At 44.0% G+C, this 16,245-nt stretch overlaps 1 protein-coding gene across 1 annotated transcript; it reads right to left on the reverse strand.

Moving 5' to 3' along the window:
* Positions 1–845: 845 nt before the first annotated feature.
* LOC139551076 (lactosylceramide 1,3-N-acetyl-beta-D-glucosaminyltransferase A-like) lies at positions 846–15,697 on the reverse strand. Its single transcript, XM_071362463.1, has 2 exons — positions 15,382–15,697; positions 846–2,764 (listed from the first exon to the last, which is right to left on the reverse strand). Exon 2 carries the CDS (start codon positions 2,428–2,430, stop codon positions 1,270–1,272), a length of 1,161 nt encoding a protein of 386 aa, XP_071218564.1. The 5' UTR covers positions 2,431–2,764; positions 15,382–15,697; the 3' UTR covers positions 846–1,269.
* Between the last annotated feature and the right edge of the window lie 548 nt (positions 15,698–16,245).

The raw sequence follows: 16,245 nt of genomic DNA on the forward strand, positions 1-16,245 counted from the left end.
TGCCCTGTGTGCACGCTCGGTATTCGGCCATGATTACTGCAGGTTTAGAAAACTGGCAAGACTAATTTACCAATCAAAGAATTGGTAGCTGACATGGCTAATTGAGTGACTGTCAGTGACTGACAAAATAAGAGAAAAACTGCTGATGAACAACCAAATTTCAATTTCAACAGTAAGTTGAGACCCAGTCTGAGTCCCCCCCCCAAAAAAAAGAACTAAAAATAGTTTATGCCTGGAGCTGGCCCTGAGTCTGTATCACATTTCAGTCTACCTGGAAGCCCATTGTTTGTTTCCTGTTGACTTTGCGACAGGTTGAACAGGCTGCCTATATGCTTTGGGTCGGGTTTCCAAATGAAATACAAAGAAATTGCTTGAAAGCAGCTGTATATTTCACCTGCATCCTCATGTAATTTACAGAACAATTCATTAATAATAAGCGATCAGCTGACATGCATAATACTTTTAATCTGCAGGTGGAATTTTGCACCTCGTAACATAAACACTTTTGGCACTCGCACATGATAGCCTATACAGTGTGTGTCAGTGTCACTATTCACCACTAATAACTCACACATAGGCTACACATTAATGTACTGCTACACCCCAGACAGCTTACACCTTACGACTGCAGAGTTTGTAAGACTTCATTAACCTCAGTTTCAAATGATTGCTTGCAGTTTCATACTGCCGGCCAACCATACGGACTGTTAAGTTATAATAAAGTTATAAACAGTCTCTTCTCGTTAACCTTAGCTAACCTTACCGGGAAACGACAGACAATGAGCCAATTGTGTTCATGCGCAGTTAGTTTTAAACCGCATAATCAACAGAATTCAAGGCCAGGGAAAAATTCTCTCAATCAGTTTAATGGAAGGAGATGGGGGAGTGGGAGAAGAAATTCACTTAGAATCCCATGTTTCAACATTATGTCTGGACAGTATCTCCTTGGGAAGCATCTGTTGTTCATCACATTTAGTCTCTGCCCTCCCAGAGAGGTGGGACTATTCAATACATCGTAAAGCTAGCAAGAACTGGACCACTGCCGGCCATATAGATAGACGGTCACTGTAAAACCATACAGATAGACGGTTAATGTAAAACCCACATTTACAGCAATAGATATTACTCATGCGTTTCTCCCTCCATCAACACCCTCCTTCCCTCCTCCACCCCCCTTCCCTCCTCAGTCTTTTCAAATAATGGGAGTGATGAAAGCAAAATGATCCCGCACTCCGTTTTGGACCAAACACAGTAAGTATGTTTACAGTACTACAACAAGGCTGCCTTGCAGGGGTAGGTGTTGAAGTAGGGTCTGCACAGAAGGGTGAGTTTCACTGCCGTGCAGTACAACCTCCCAAAAAGTCCCGATGTGACCCTTTTGACCTCCGGGTTTGTGGCGGCTTTCCATAGTTCATAAATGTCGGCCACATGGCCGTGCGATGTCATCATCTTGTCGTAGATGCACAAGTGGTAGGGCGCCTTGCCTTCGCCTGAGAAGTACACATGTTCCTGTGGCGACACGCCCATGGCACTGGCACAGATGCCCATGAAGACATCGTCAATGTACAGCGAGGCATTGAGCGTCAATGAGGCCTCGTAGATTTTGTCCGCCACGTCTCTTGAGACGACGTAACCGGCCCCTGCCGTGTAGTCCGGGTATGACGCCCAAGGGTACATCTCTTGCGGGACGTAGTACTTGCTTTCCTTCTGGCGGATCGGTGGCGCGCCTCTGTGCACGTGACCGATCCAGAAGTCCGTCACGCCCTTCCTGTCCATGTCCTGCAGGTAGAGCACCAGGTTGGGCATGTGCACGAAGATGTCGTTGTCAGCCGTCATGAGGAAGCGGGCATGCGGGCAGTAGAAATGAGCCCAGCGGAACTGTAGCAGAAGCTTGAGGGTGAGGTTGTGGAACGTGTCCACAAAGTCCTGCTGGACCAAGTCGCCATGCCTGCGGTCCTCATCGACAAGGTTGTCCTGGATGCCTCCGCTCCTCCTCCTCCACGTCTGGGCAGTCTCATGCTGCTTGGGAAGGCCCAGCACAAACATCACCTTCACCGTCACCCCCAGGTCTTGGCGAATGTAGGTCTCGTTGCCCCACGTCGACCGTATGGCTCGCCGTCTCTCGAAGTTCTCCGGGGAGGACTTGATGAGCAGAAGCAGTAAAATGTCCTTCTCTCCTGAGCACTTGTACGGGTGGTTGAGTAGGTAGCGGTGGTTACTGAACATGTGGGCCTCCTGTCGTGGGATGGTGAAGCTCTTGTTGATGAAAGTGTAGCTGTTGACCAGGTAGCGGTAAGAGTAGGAGTTGATGTGGCTCACCACACCACTGTCCAGCTGCTCCCAGCATACCATCACCACCGACAGCACCAGACACGTGGTCATCAACTGCACGCACTGGCACTTGCGGATCCGCCGGAAATTCACAAACATCGTGGAAAATTTATTCTGAAACCTTCCGGTGTTCTTCCTCTGTCAGGTCAGAGTGGTGATGGCAACAGTGGTATGCGTGTCTTTGTGTGTGAAAGAGCAGCTGCAGAGGTGGTTGTTCCTGTGACTCTTCGCAGAGCAGTGTGTGTGTTCCATCCTAGTTTTCCCACCTGGAGCAGGAGGCATGGGTGTTTCGGGGAGATTCACAGGAGGGCCTCCCGGAAAGCATCTCCTCTGTCTGGCGAGTCACTCACACTCCTGTTGTTATTGATTCCCACACAGCCGTTCTCATAGTGGCTCAGACTCATCCAGCATCCCCAGGTTGCCGACCATCGCTCTGAAATGGAACAGAGAATGCACGTTTTACTCTGTGTTGACAATTAAGTGCAGTAAAGTTTTCCTTAGAGTAAGCCAGACAAACAGATCAATCAACGAGTCTGAAACGGAATATTACAGTTATGACGGGGTCTGGTTGTTCTTAAACATTTGGTAACATTTTCCATTAGGCTGTTCTGCTGTGTATTTACTCTGTAATTAATCTAGAAACTACACTGTTTCAACTTCTCAATACAATGTTAGTTAATGCAACGTTATCACTAGAGTAATAACAAAATTACTACACAGGTACAAGAGCAACTTAATCTAAAGACTTAACATTTTTAATGTAAAGTGTTAGCTACCAAACAGTTGCTATATTTACTCATAGTTAGCATAGCTTTTGCTTCTATAACATAAGGTTACTTGCATAACCCCGGTTCGCTGATATTATGAGTGAGACATCTCAGTAGAGAGATTCCCCAGAATCTTATAAGAGTCTTGAAGAACCAATCATACACGTCTGTCGGAGACCGTCAGGTCGAGTGGCAAATGAGGGAGCCCCTCCCCTCACACTAAAGAGCCACTCGCCTGGTTTGTGATCATTCTCGAGCATGCCGAACTTCCTCACACTCCTGCAAGTAGGGGGATGTGGTGAGATGTCTCACTCATAATATCAGAGAACCGGGATTACGCAAGTAACCTTAAGTTCTCTTTCAATTATTTGTTTTGACATCTCACTAGAGGGATATGGCCCACTCCCGTATCGCACATGCTCTCCGAAGCCAGGTAGTTCCAACGTATCAACACTCAGAGGTCCCGACACTGAGGACAGTATGCGCCAATGAAGGTGCAGTGACATCTAGTCGGTAGAACCTCATAAAAGTATGAGGGAATGCCCAACAAGCCGCTTGGCAAATCTTCTGTAAGGAGATGCCCTTGATCAGTGCCCAAGAGGTAGTTATACCTCTGGTGGAGTGAGCCCTTGGGCCCTCCAGAGGCTGTAACCCCTTGCTAGTATAGGCCAATATAATAGCTTCCACAATACAATGTGACAATCGTTGATGAGAAAGGGGCCTCCCCTTGCAGAAAGGTGCCCAGGACACAAAGTGTTGGTCGCTCTTGGGCAAAGCTCTTGTCCTATCCAAGTATATGTGCAACTCGCATACTGGACACAAACTGCGTAGCCCGCTCTTCTTCCATAGAAGGGAAAGGCGGGGAGTGGAACGCCACAAGCTCCAAGGCGAGACAATTGAAATTGGCACTAACGTAAGGCATGGTTGGGTAACAAGGTAATCTTCGAAAAGCCCCAGGCAAACTGTAGACACTAATGGTGAACTGACAGTGCATGTACTGGTCTTAAAGGAGATATTTAATCTCCACCATTTCCAGTGACTCAGAAGGCTGCTGTGAAATAGCCCCAAGCACAATAGAAAAATCCCATGACGGGACTAAAGGCTTGGGAACTGGACGTAACAGGAAACGACATAACGGGGTCTCTTGTCGAAGCCTATATGACAGGCCAAGACAGCAGCTAGAGAGAAACCTTACAACCCCTGTTGGTCTAAGCCCTTACATCGCAATATCTAAAATGTATAATTTAGCCATTTGATTTCGAATTTTAGGACCCCTGTAGGTATAATATATATATATATATATTGAATTTGGCCTTTACTGCTATAGCCCATAGAAATGCATTGAATAACACATTTGTAAATAGCAAAACAGACAGTCAAAAAATAAATCATTAGGAACAAGGTTTTGAAGCGTTTGAAATTTAGAACCATGTTTGATCACATTATTCAGGGCACATTTTAACCCCTACGCACTTTTTGTCATTTTTACAGCCCGGTACTGGGTTACCTTCAGAAGACCCCTGGAGCATGTGCAAAACAGCCGACACCTTCGTGTTCGTGAGATATTGCTGAGATATTAGTTTGTAGCTCCAACGGTTCGTTCTGGACAGTTGGTTTTGCGAGAAGACCTCTTAAAAATGAGGACGTCCGCGACAGAGTTTAGACGACTGCCGCAAAGCTTGTGGATGTCGTAGAGCCAAACAATCGACACTGTTGCGTTCGTGAGAGTCACATTTTTTTAAGGTGGTGACTTATTCGTTTTACGTACAATTTCATGATGATTTTCCTTGTCCAGGTCTTCTCGTGTAGAAAAAGGCAGCTTTCACAAGACCGATCTTATGGAATAGACACAAACTTTATATCTACGAATGCTTGGCCGTATCTTTCCCAGATCTGTTTCACCACTTGGGGGAGAAGTCTCCAGTCCCCTAGATTGGGATTCCCTCTGGAAAATAAGTCCGCACCTATGTTCGGTACGACATGAGCCGCTCGTAGGGACGGTAAGTGTGCGCTGCTCCACAGGATAATCCTGACGGATAGTCTGTTTAAACACAGGGAGCGAGTGCCACTCTGGCGGTTGATGTAAGCCACTACAGTCGCATTGGCCGTTCTGATCAAGACGTGACAATTCCAAAGGGAGGGTTGAAAGTGTTGTGGAGTCGAAACAATTTTTATTGCATTTCCCTCGTGAACTGTGCCCCAGCCCTTGAGTGATGCATCTGTCTTCACCGCTATCTTCCCCAGGGGAGTGCCAGGAACAAAGATCAAGGTTTTTTTCCAGTGACAGAGAGCTGAGAGACATGTGGAAGTTACCTTTATCTGGCAATTGAGCTGAAGCCTTGTACACAGATTTGGGAAGTCTCTCATCCTCAGTAGATCCAAGAGGTACTACTGAGATGGTGGATGCCATCAACCCCAGCACTTGGAGCCAAATCTTGAAAACACGTTGTGGAACAGGGAGAGGCACTGTCAAAGGGACATGATGCGGTCTTCCAAGAGAGAATCCAGCATTAAGCCTAGTTATTCTATTCTCTGTGATAGCACCAAACAGCTATTTTTCTGAATGATCTGGAACCCTAGCTCGGAGAGGTGGGTTACAAGGGAAGTTGTGTCTTGTTCCGCTTGTTCCCGTGTTGGGTAGCAAAGCAGGTAATTGTCTATGTAGGTGGAGACTCAGACCCTTGTTTCTCAAGGGTGGGAGAGCTACCTCTACACACTTTCTGAACGTTCAGGAAGTTAGTGCTAGCCTCAGAAACCTGTAGGTTCACCGAGGTAAACCAGTCGCCTGGACGAATAGAGACAGCACGTTGAACGCACACATGTAGAATCTTAATTTGATCACTCTTTTTTTTATTTATTATAATTTATTTTTGTACCCCTTTTTCATCCCAATTTTTGTGGTATCCAATTGGTAGTTACAGTCCTGTCCCAACCCACAACGCCCGCTTAATCTGGAAGCCAGCTGCACCAATGTGTCAGAGGAAACACTGTACACCTGGCGACCATGTTGCTGAGAATTTTCCTGTACATCAGGAAATTCAAACTTTAGAAGCCTTTTTAAACTCAGGCTTTAAAAAGGCTCCTAAAGTTTGTAATTTCCACTAACTAAAAATGTATCAACTCCTACAAAAAACATTTCCATTAATTTTAATCCACAGAATATTTTCCTGCTGTGCAAACTGGCTCAAATTAAGATCGTACCTCTGTAAGCAGGCGGAATGTGAATTTCGTCAAATAGCTGTCGAGGACACATAGGTCCAGAATGGAGCAAAACCCTCCCCATTTCTTGGGAAGCAGGAAGTACCGGGAAGTAGAAGCCGAGGTGGCTCTCTGCTACTGCTATCGCCCTGATAGGCCCTTTGCTTAATGTTGAGGACAGAGGGCGCTGTTTTCACTTTGGGGGAAAATCGTGCCCAATTTAAACGGCCTCGTACTCAATTCTTGCTCGTACAATATGCATATTATTATTACTATTGGATAGAAAACACTCTCTAGTTTCTAAAACCGTTTGAATTATATCTGTGAGTAAAACAGAACTCGTTTGGCAGCAAACATCCTGACCAGGAAGTGGAAAGTCTGAAAACGATGCTCTGTTCTAGGGCCTGCCTATAAATGGGCATGATACGTATTAGTATACATGCACGTCATACACCTTCCACTAGATGTCAAGAGGCAGTGAGAGAAGAAATGGGGTGTTTATCTTGGTCTGAGGTGGAATAAATCCTCTTGGAATGACGTGTCACCCATTTCCTGTTTTCTGGAAAGCGCGATGATGGACCTGGAATTGCCTTCTGGAAAGCTGTCGTTATAGGCGACTACTATCTCCGGCTTTGATTTTATTTGATACATGTCACAATATCATCGTAAAGTATGTTTTTTCAATATAGTTTTATTAGATTATTGAAATTTATTCGGGACGTTAGGCGTGTTGCGTTGGGTGCTTTTGTTCAGGAAGGAGAGCTTCGCGCCACTTGGCGAGTGTGCTTGCTAATTCAAGAGGGACAAAGGACGTTCTAAAACCAAACAACGATTGTTCCCGACAAAGGACCTCTTGTACAACATTCTGATGGAAGCTCATCAAAAGTAGGACCCATTTTATGATGCTATTTCATATATCTGTCGAACTGTGTACTATAAGTTTTGCGCCCAGGTTTTGGGCACTATCTCGCCATAACGTAAGCCTTATGTCGTAATGAAGTTATTTTTAGAATTCTAACACTGCGATTGCATTAAGAACTAGTGTATCTATCATTTCCTATACAACATGTATTTTTTTGTAATGTTTATGAATAGTTATTTGGTCAGAATAGGTGAGAGTCTAATAGAAATATCCGCACATTCTGGGGAAAAGATGCTACGTTAGCACAATGTATAACCACTGATTTCAGCTCTAAATATGCTCATTTTCGAACAAAACATAAGTGTATGTATAACCTGATGTTATAGGACTGTCATCTGATGAAGGTTTATGAAGGTTAGTGAAAATTAATATCTTTTGCTGGTTTATTCGCTGACGCTAACGTGCCTATTGCTATCGCTAACGTGCCTTGATGAATGAATGCGGTTGTGTGGTAGGCTATTGTAGTAAGCTAATATAATGCTATATTGTGTATTCGCTGTAAAACACTTAAAAAATCTGAAATATTGGCTGGATTCACAAGATGTTTGTCTTTAATTTGCTGTACACCATGTATTTTTCAGAAATGTTTTATGATGAGTATTTAGGTATTTCACGTTGGTCTCTATAATTACTCTGACTGCTTCGGTGCTATTTCTGATGGTAGCTGTGATTGTAGCTACAATGTAAAACTGATTTATACCTCAAATATGCACATTTTTCGAACAAAACATAGATTTATTGTGTAACATGTTATAGGACTGTCATCTGATGAAGTTGTTTCTTGGTTAGTTTGGTTGGTTCTTGGTTAGTTTGGTTGGTTTCGTGCATGCTACCTGTGCTGTGAAAAATGTCTGTCCTTTTTTGTATTTGGTGGTGAGCTAACATAAATATATGTGGTGTTTTCGCTGTAAAACATTTTAAAAATCGGACATGTTGACTGGATTCACAAGATGTGTATCTTTCATTTGCTGTATTGGACTTGTTAATGTGTGAAAGTAAAATATTTCTCAAAAATATTTTTTGAATTTCGCGCTCTGCCTTTTCAGTGGAATGTGGGAGGAGTTCCGCTAGCGGAACGCTGGGGCTAGACAGGTTAATAAAGAGAAGATGTCCTGCTTTATTATGTGTGCCGAGTCGCCAGTCGATACTGATTCCAAAATTCAGTTGAAAACTAGTGGTCTCAGAGAGAATTGCAGTCTGCACCCCTTCGTAACTGTGGATCAGACTCAGACGCAGGGCTGGACTTCACATGCACACCAGTTCCCTGCCAGAGCGCCGATGGAGCGAGTCCTTTTCATTGTATTTTTGCTTTGTGTGCTTAGCATCTCGCCTGGATACAGCAGAGTTTTTTGTTTAAAAGAGCAGTGTTGACACACTGGAACAAGGGAAAGTGCTTGGTGGCAACTGACAATTAGTCTTCCTGCCCCAGCTGTAGAACTAGAGCCGGGGGAGCGCCATGGCACGGAGGGCACTCGGGGGTATAGTGAATTCCCTCCGTCTTTCTTGAGAGCTAACGCATGAGTATGTGTCTCTGCACAAAGGGAAGGGTTTTAGGAGCAGAGATGTCTCTCCCTCTTAGGGGAGATGCCCCTTCGCAGCAGGGGAATCAAATGGGAGGGACCTCGATGCGGCTGCAGCGAAATGCCGTTTTCCCCACTGTCGGCCCTTATCTGGAGATCCCGCTGTGTCGCGGTGGGCTTCCCGCGGAACGCCCTGGTTTCAGTGAATTTGCCCTCTCCCTGAAGTGAAGCCTTGGCTTGTGGCTACCCGGCATACCCCTTCACGATTCTATAGGGCAGGGAGAAGTTTAAGGCTTCTGCCGCATGGCAGCGACAGCCGGACCATGCGGCAGAAGCGTCAAGGAAATCTGCTTTCTGCTTCTCCAACAGGCTGGACAGATTGAGCCACAAGGCTTTCTCCCATGGTACGCTGCCTGTTTACAGACATCAATGAGAGAATACAGTGTATATGTCATCCGCCATCGATGCCCCTCTAAGGGCGGAAGAGGGCCTAGCGGCTTTTGCCTCCTCGTCCTCTTCCTCCTCCGCTGCCTGGAAGAGGTTGGTCATACCCTCGCCAAGCCCTGGAAAAGTGAGTGAAGGTCCTCAGGGTAGCCATACATGATGTCGGCCCATGAGGGCTGGGTCTTCCTGCTCAAGTTAAGAGTGGGAGACGAACCACATTGGGCTGCTATGTGCACTCTATGGCGGTGGGTGTTAGAAAATGGATGCATGGCCGGAGGTCGTGGAACGCTGCTTCCACGTGAGATGTCGAAACTAATAATTGAAAGAGAACCTTTGGCGGATGGCAATGCTTTTTTAGCTAATCAGAGTAATTGAGTGTCATAATGATAAATTGTGGGGCCTTTTGGTCATACAGGCACACAGAGGCATGTTTCACTGGCCAATGTCCAAGCCTCTGTGTATGTTGAGGTAATAAATATTACCTGCCAGGGCTTTGAAGGATTATTAATCACTGGAGTGGTTAATATGCAGAGTGATAGTTCACACAAATTACAAAATGACACATTGGTCTCCTTACCCTGTAAGCAGTCTATGTACAAGGTATGACAGCAATCCATGCTTTGGTTTAGTTTCCCTGGCAGTGGCTGTCACTGTTACCAAATGCTAAAAGTCATGGGACTGATATTAGCATTTTCTGAGCATGATGTTCAAATCATCTATAAGTGACTTTGGTGAGCTTCACAATCAATTTTAGATACTTTCAGAAGATTTGGACATGATGTGCGTAAAAATACATACAGTGGGGAGAACAAGTATTTGATACACTGCCGATTTTGCAGGTTTTCCTACTTACAAAGCATGTAGAGGTCTGTAATGTTTATCATAGGTACACTTCAACTGTGAGAGACGGAATCTAAAACAAAAATCCAGAAAATCACATTGTATGATTTTTAAGTAATGAATTTGCATTTTATTGCATGACATAAGTATTTGATCACCTACCAACCAGTAAGAATTCCGGCTCTCACAGACCTGTTAGTTTTTCTTTAAGAAGCCCTCCTGTTCTCCACTCATTACCTGTATTAACTGCACCTGTTTGAACTCATTACCTGTATAAAAGACACCTGTCCACACACTCAATCAAACAGACTTCAACCTCTCCACAATGGCCAAGACCAGAGAGCTGTGTAAGGACATCAGGGATAAAATTGTAGACCTGCACAAGGCTAGGATGGGCTACAGAACAATAGGCAAGCAGCTTGGTGAGAAGGCAACAACTGTTGGCGCAATTATTAGAAAATGGAAGAAGTTAAAGATGACAGTCAATCACCCTCGGTCTGGGGCTCCACGCAAGATCTCACCTCGTGGGGCATCAATGATCATGAGGAAGGTGAGGGATCAGCCCAGAACTACACGGCAGGACCTGGTCAATGACCTGAAGAGAGCTGGGACCACAGTCTCAAAGAAAACCATTAGTAACACACTACGCCGTCATGGATTAAAATCCTGCAGCACACGCAAGGTCCCCCTGCTCAAGCCAGCGCATGTCCAGGCCCGTCTGAAGTTTGCCAATGACCATCTGGATGATCCAGAGGAGGAATGGGAGAAGGTCATGTGGTCTGATGAGACAAAAATAGAGCTTTTTGGTCTAAACTCCACTCGCCGTGTTTGGAGGAAGAAGAAGGATGAGTACAACCCCAAGAACACCATCCCAACTGTGAAGCATGGAGGTGGAAACATCATTCTTTGGGGATGCTTTTCTGCAAAGGGGACAGGACGACTGCACCGTATTGAGGGGAGGATGGATGGGGCCATGTATCGCGAGATCTTGGCCAACAACCTCCTTCCCTCAGTAAGAGCATTGAAGATGGGTCGTGGCTGGGTCTTCCAGCATGACAACGACCCGAAACACACAGCCAGGGCAACTAAGGAGTAGCTCCGTAAGAAGCATCTCAAGGTCCTGGAGTGGCTTAGCCAGTCTCCAGACCTGAACCCAATAGAAAATCTTTGGAGGGAGCTGAAAGTCCGTATTGCCCAGCGACAGCCCCGAAACCTGAAGGATCTGGAGAAGGTCTGTATGGAGGAGTAGGCCAAAATCCCTGCTGCAGTGTGTGCAAACCTGGTCAAGAACTACAGGAAACGTATGATCTCTGTAATTGCAAACAAAGGTTTCTGTACCAAATATTAAGTTCTGCTTTTCTGATGTATCAAATACTTATGTCATGCAATAAAATGCAAATTAATTACTTAAAAATCATACAATGTGATTTTCTGGATTTTTGTTTTAGATTCCGTCTCTCACAGTTGAAGTGTACCTATGATCAAAATTACAGACCTCTACATGCTTTGTAAGCAGGAAAACCTGCAAAATCGGCAGTGTATCAAATACTTGTTCTCCCCACTGTATATCGGTCCCATGTAATATATGCAGTATACTATATTATATACAGTATACTATATATCACAGGAGGTTGGTGGCATCTTATTTGTGGAGGACGGTCTCATGGTAATGGCTGGAGCGGAATCGGTGGAATGGCATCAAATATATCAAACACATGGGCTGCGGTCCAAACACTTAAAGACACACCCTCGTCCACTTACCCTCGGGCCTTATGCCCTTGGGGGAATCCCCGTCGCCATCTTGGAGGGTGGTCCAAATGATTAGCCAAGCAAGGGAAGTTTGCAACGTAAGCCCCTCAGCCCTCATTTTTCAGCTTTACGAGTATACAGTAATGTTCACTCTGGGGCCTGGAACTCCCCATAATTCAATTCGCGACAATTATACATCCACTAAGAAAAGTCAGCAAAAACTTAAAATCAGCATACAAGTGTAAGTAAAAACGAATGCAAATAAGTTAGAAATTGTGCTACTAATGCACATGACGGCACAAACACGTCTGGTAAAAAAGTAAATGTTTTTGTTTGGTTAGCTTTTGGAAATTATAGAAATAAAACATTTTCCTTCTTCAGAAGTTCCAGCTAGGCAGGCTAACATTAGCTAGCTAATTAATTTGCTAGCTATCATACAGTAGGTGTAAATTAATAATTATATATAAGTAGACATGCAATCATAATTGACTGTAGCGCATATACAGCAACCACAAGCTACCGGTGGCTGAAAACACAATCATCGCGGGATGAACGAGTGACAAATTTCAGCCCGAGAATGGTCAATTTAAAAATCATTCCTTCCTCCCTCGCCCTGCAAGTGTATACTCATCAGACGTCATGATACGTCATCAGAAGTGTCCACTTAATTTGAGGGCTGAGGGCATAGGGTGTGTCTTTTAAGTGTTTGGACCGCAGCCATGGTTTGATATGTTTAATATTTCCACTAGTTTTGTTCTGGCCATTACTATGAATCGTCCACCCCTCAGCAGCCTTCTATGCTATTTTTATACCTGTTTGAAATCTATAGGCTTGTCATTCAAACTGAAGCAGTTTCATACCATATAAAGAAGTACTTCTGTTTTGTTCCTCTTCTCTGACTTCCTGCTGTGTGTTTGTGTAACATTAGCTGAGAAGTCAAACGTGTGGCCGGTGAATGATAAAAGCCAGCACAGCCAAATGTGGCGTTGGGGGTTCTCCCATAATGGAGAGGTTTAAGATGTGGACCCACCAAAACCGCTGAGAGCCGTGGAAAGTGTACGGCACACAATGGAGGGCATCAGAATAGCTCTGGGAGCACAATGAGAGCGTGGATGAGAATAGGCTGTTCCGCCCGTTTGGCCTGGGTGAAAACCAGGGGGGATCATGGATGGGCTTGGGAATCCAGGCAAACCACCGGGCTGTCGCGCCCCGAGAGCTTTTTAAACATCATTAGCCTGCCTCTTCCTAATGGGGTCACTCACTCAGAATCTCTCGCTTTCTATCCTTCTCTCTTCATAGTTCTCTCTCTCTCTCTGCCTGAGAAATATGTCAGCCTTCTAATAAATGTGAGATGAGGCAATGTGGATTTGTCGAACCTCAAAAAAACGTTCAGAAACCCTCATGTATTAATGAGAATGTTGACTGTTTGTGTGTTACAGTAAAGTCCATGCCTGGATGAGTCAGTGTTTAGATGTAATGAACTGTTTAGACAGTGTTTCGAGTGTTTAGACAATGGCTCAAGAAAACGTTTTTGTGTTCTTTCACTACCACCTTTGTGAACTTTGATATGTTTAACCAGCTTTTTGAATGAGAAAGGTGTCTGCAAATGTTCTAGTTGAGCTAAATCTGGAGTTTATCGGAATGGAAGTTCAAGCACACCACTCCACTCACAACAGCTTACCGTAGAAAGGCCAACTCCCTAGAAAGGCCAAAACCTAGGAAGAAACCTAGAGAGGAACCAGGCTATGAGGGGTGGCCAGTCCTCTTCTGGCTGTGCCGGGAATAGCAGTCAATGTTGTGTTACTACGATGTATTGCGCTCCATGTAATTGTGTGTGTACTGGTGTCTTTGACATAAGACATATTGAGTATACTGCCCAGGGACTTAAGTACTCTGTTAAAAAGATAAGGTTTTTTATTGGTTTTCCTGAAGATGGTGTCATGGCCTAACAATCTAACAAAGACAAAGGTGTGCCTCACCTCAAGTCTCATTAGTGACGTCTGCCAGTAAAACTTGTTCAACAGGTTTTGTTTGGCAGCTGTCGGAAGTCAAACATGATTTCCCTCATAGGTGTGTGTGTGGTTTGTAATATGTGGTATGTCCTTACCTTTACTTAAGCTACTTCCTTTCTACCAATGTTTAACCTTTCAAGTAAATGCAACACTTTGATTTGTTGCGCAGATAGATCCTCTTCACTCAAACATGTTATTCAGGAAATATCAGTATTGCCTTGGTTTTGATGTTAAAGGTCCAATGCAGATGTTTTTATCTCAATATCAAATCATTTCTCAATAACAAGGAAGTGCCTTTCTGTGATTGTTTTAAATTAAAATGGTTAGAAAGAAACAGCTTCTTAGCAAAGACCAATTTCTCAGTCAAGAATTTAGCTAGGACTGTCTGTGAATGGTCTGAGTGGGGAATACTGAAAACTAGCTGTTATTGGCAGAGGTCTTTCTTATTGGTCTATTAACTACTTTACAGGCAGGCCAAAGGTCCATCCCACCAAAACAGGCAGACATTTCAGGCGATCTTTTTAAACAGCTCTTACGCTAAAAGGGCATTATCATAATTTTCACAGTATTATTCCAACCTCACATTGCGGAAATAGAGTGTACAAAACATTAGGAACATAGGTGAATACAGGTAAAAGCTATGATCCCTTATTTATTTCACCTGTTAAATCCACTTCAATCAGTGTAGATGAAGGGGAGGAGACCGGTTAAAGGAGGATTTTTTAAGTCTTGAGACATGGATTGTGTATATGTGCCATTCAGAGAGTGAATGGGAAGATAAAAGATTTAAGTGCCTTTGAACGGAGTATGGCAGACAGGTGCACCGGTTTGAGTGTGTCAAACTGCAATGCTGCTGGGTCTTTCACGCTCAACAGTTTCCTGTGTGTATCAAGAATGGTCCACCACCCAAAGGACATCCAGGCAACTTGACACAACTGTGGGAAGCATTGGAGTCAACATGGGCCAGCAAGGTACCGGTAAATATCAACAAAGCTAACTGTGTTACTAAATTGCCTCGGCATGAGACCTGTCATAAAGAGACATCACTATGCCGGGCTGACAGGTGCTCCACATCCACTGGCAACTGTGTTAATACCAATTCAATTGGTCACCTTGTCTTCAACACTGGATAAAATATTCCTGCAATGTGATACACTCTTAGACAGCACTAAAAGGCAAAAAAACGAAAACACTGAAGCTAATTGTTCAGTTGCTCACATGACAACCAACTTCAAATCAACTTTTTTACCATTAACATTTCTTACTCCATCTTGGGTGAAATAAAATGAAACTGACATAGTTTGGCCTCGGTACAATCCTCAGTATACATCCTGAAACAGATTCTGCTAATATTTTGATAATATTAGCATGCCTTTAAACCATTCACACACACTGACAAACCTGTACTCAACAATTTGAAATTCTTAATGGAAGCGCAAATTCAAACCCGGTGGGTTCCTTACTCACACAACTAACTCAGTCTAAAACCAGCTTCTGTGAAAGTGAGACTTTTCTGTCAGCGTAGCTCCAAAGTCACAGGTCTTATAAATAGATCTCACACTTGAAATAATCATTGCTGAGCACACCATGCCACTTACCGCTGAGGGAAAGTATCAATGCTGCTGCTATGTATCCAAGTGACTAGTTGTAAGAAGTAGTCCCAGTAGCCTAATAACAACCACCTTCTGTTGAGTTCAGTGAATTGGGTTCTCTCGCTCTCTCCCCTCCTGTACAGATTCTCTCCTTGTAATAGCTCTGGAAGTTTTTCAATGTACCTCTCCCTGGAGTGATTAGAGTGTATTCACGCACACACACTCCACTTTTCAGGAGCAGCGGCAGCAGCTGCCAGTTAAGCTGTGTGTTAGTGAATGAGCCTCACTCTGTCCATAGCGTGTGAATACTCTGCTTGTGATTATCTGTTGCCTTGGTAGCTACTACCTCCTGCTCATTTCCCTCACACATTTTGTGACGGCGTGGCAGAGGAGGTGAGGGCGGAAGAAGCGCAGATGAGGGAGCAAAAGACTGCCTTCACCTCCACAGCCCACCCACACATTTACAAGCACAGGTTTTCCCTTGACAATGTTACATCTATAAACAAACAGAACGGCAACTTTAGTTCCAGATCATTAATACATTTCAGCACATACCGTAATACTCATCTCAGATAGAGAAAGTAAAGACAAAGGAAATGATCTGTGTCATGTACTGTATCTATTACCATATGAGGCTGGGTTGAGATTGTCACGTCTTTCCAACAAAACACTATACATACACATCTACAAATAACATTATACACATCTACAAATAACATTATACACATCTACATATAACATTATACTCATCTACATGTAACGTTATACTCATCTACATATAACATTATACTCATCTACATGTAACGTTATACTCATCTACATATAACATTATACACATCTACGTTAAACATTATACACATCTACATATGA

Source organism: Salvelinus alpinus, chromosome 23 (genome assembly GCF_045679555.1).
Source record: "Salvelinus alpinus chromosome 23, SLU_Salpinus.1, whole genome shotgun sequence".
Taxonomy (NCBI): Eukaryota; Metazoa; Chordata; class Actinopteri; order Salmoniformes; family Salmonidae; genus Salvelinus; species Salvelinus alpinus.

Bases quoted from the DNA above. Each gene is read 5' to 3' on its own strand.
- LOC139551076 (XM_071362463.1), bottom strand. From the start codon at position 2,430: ATGTTTGTGAATTTCCGGCGGATCCGCAAGTGCCAGTGCGTGCAGTTG.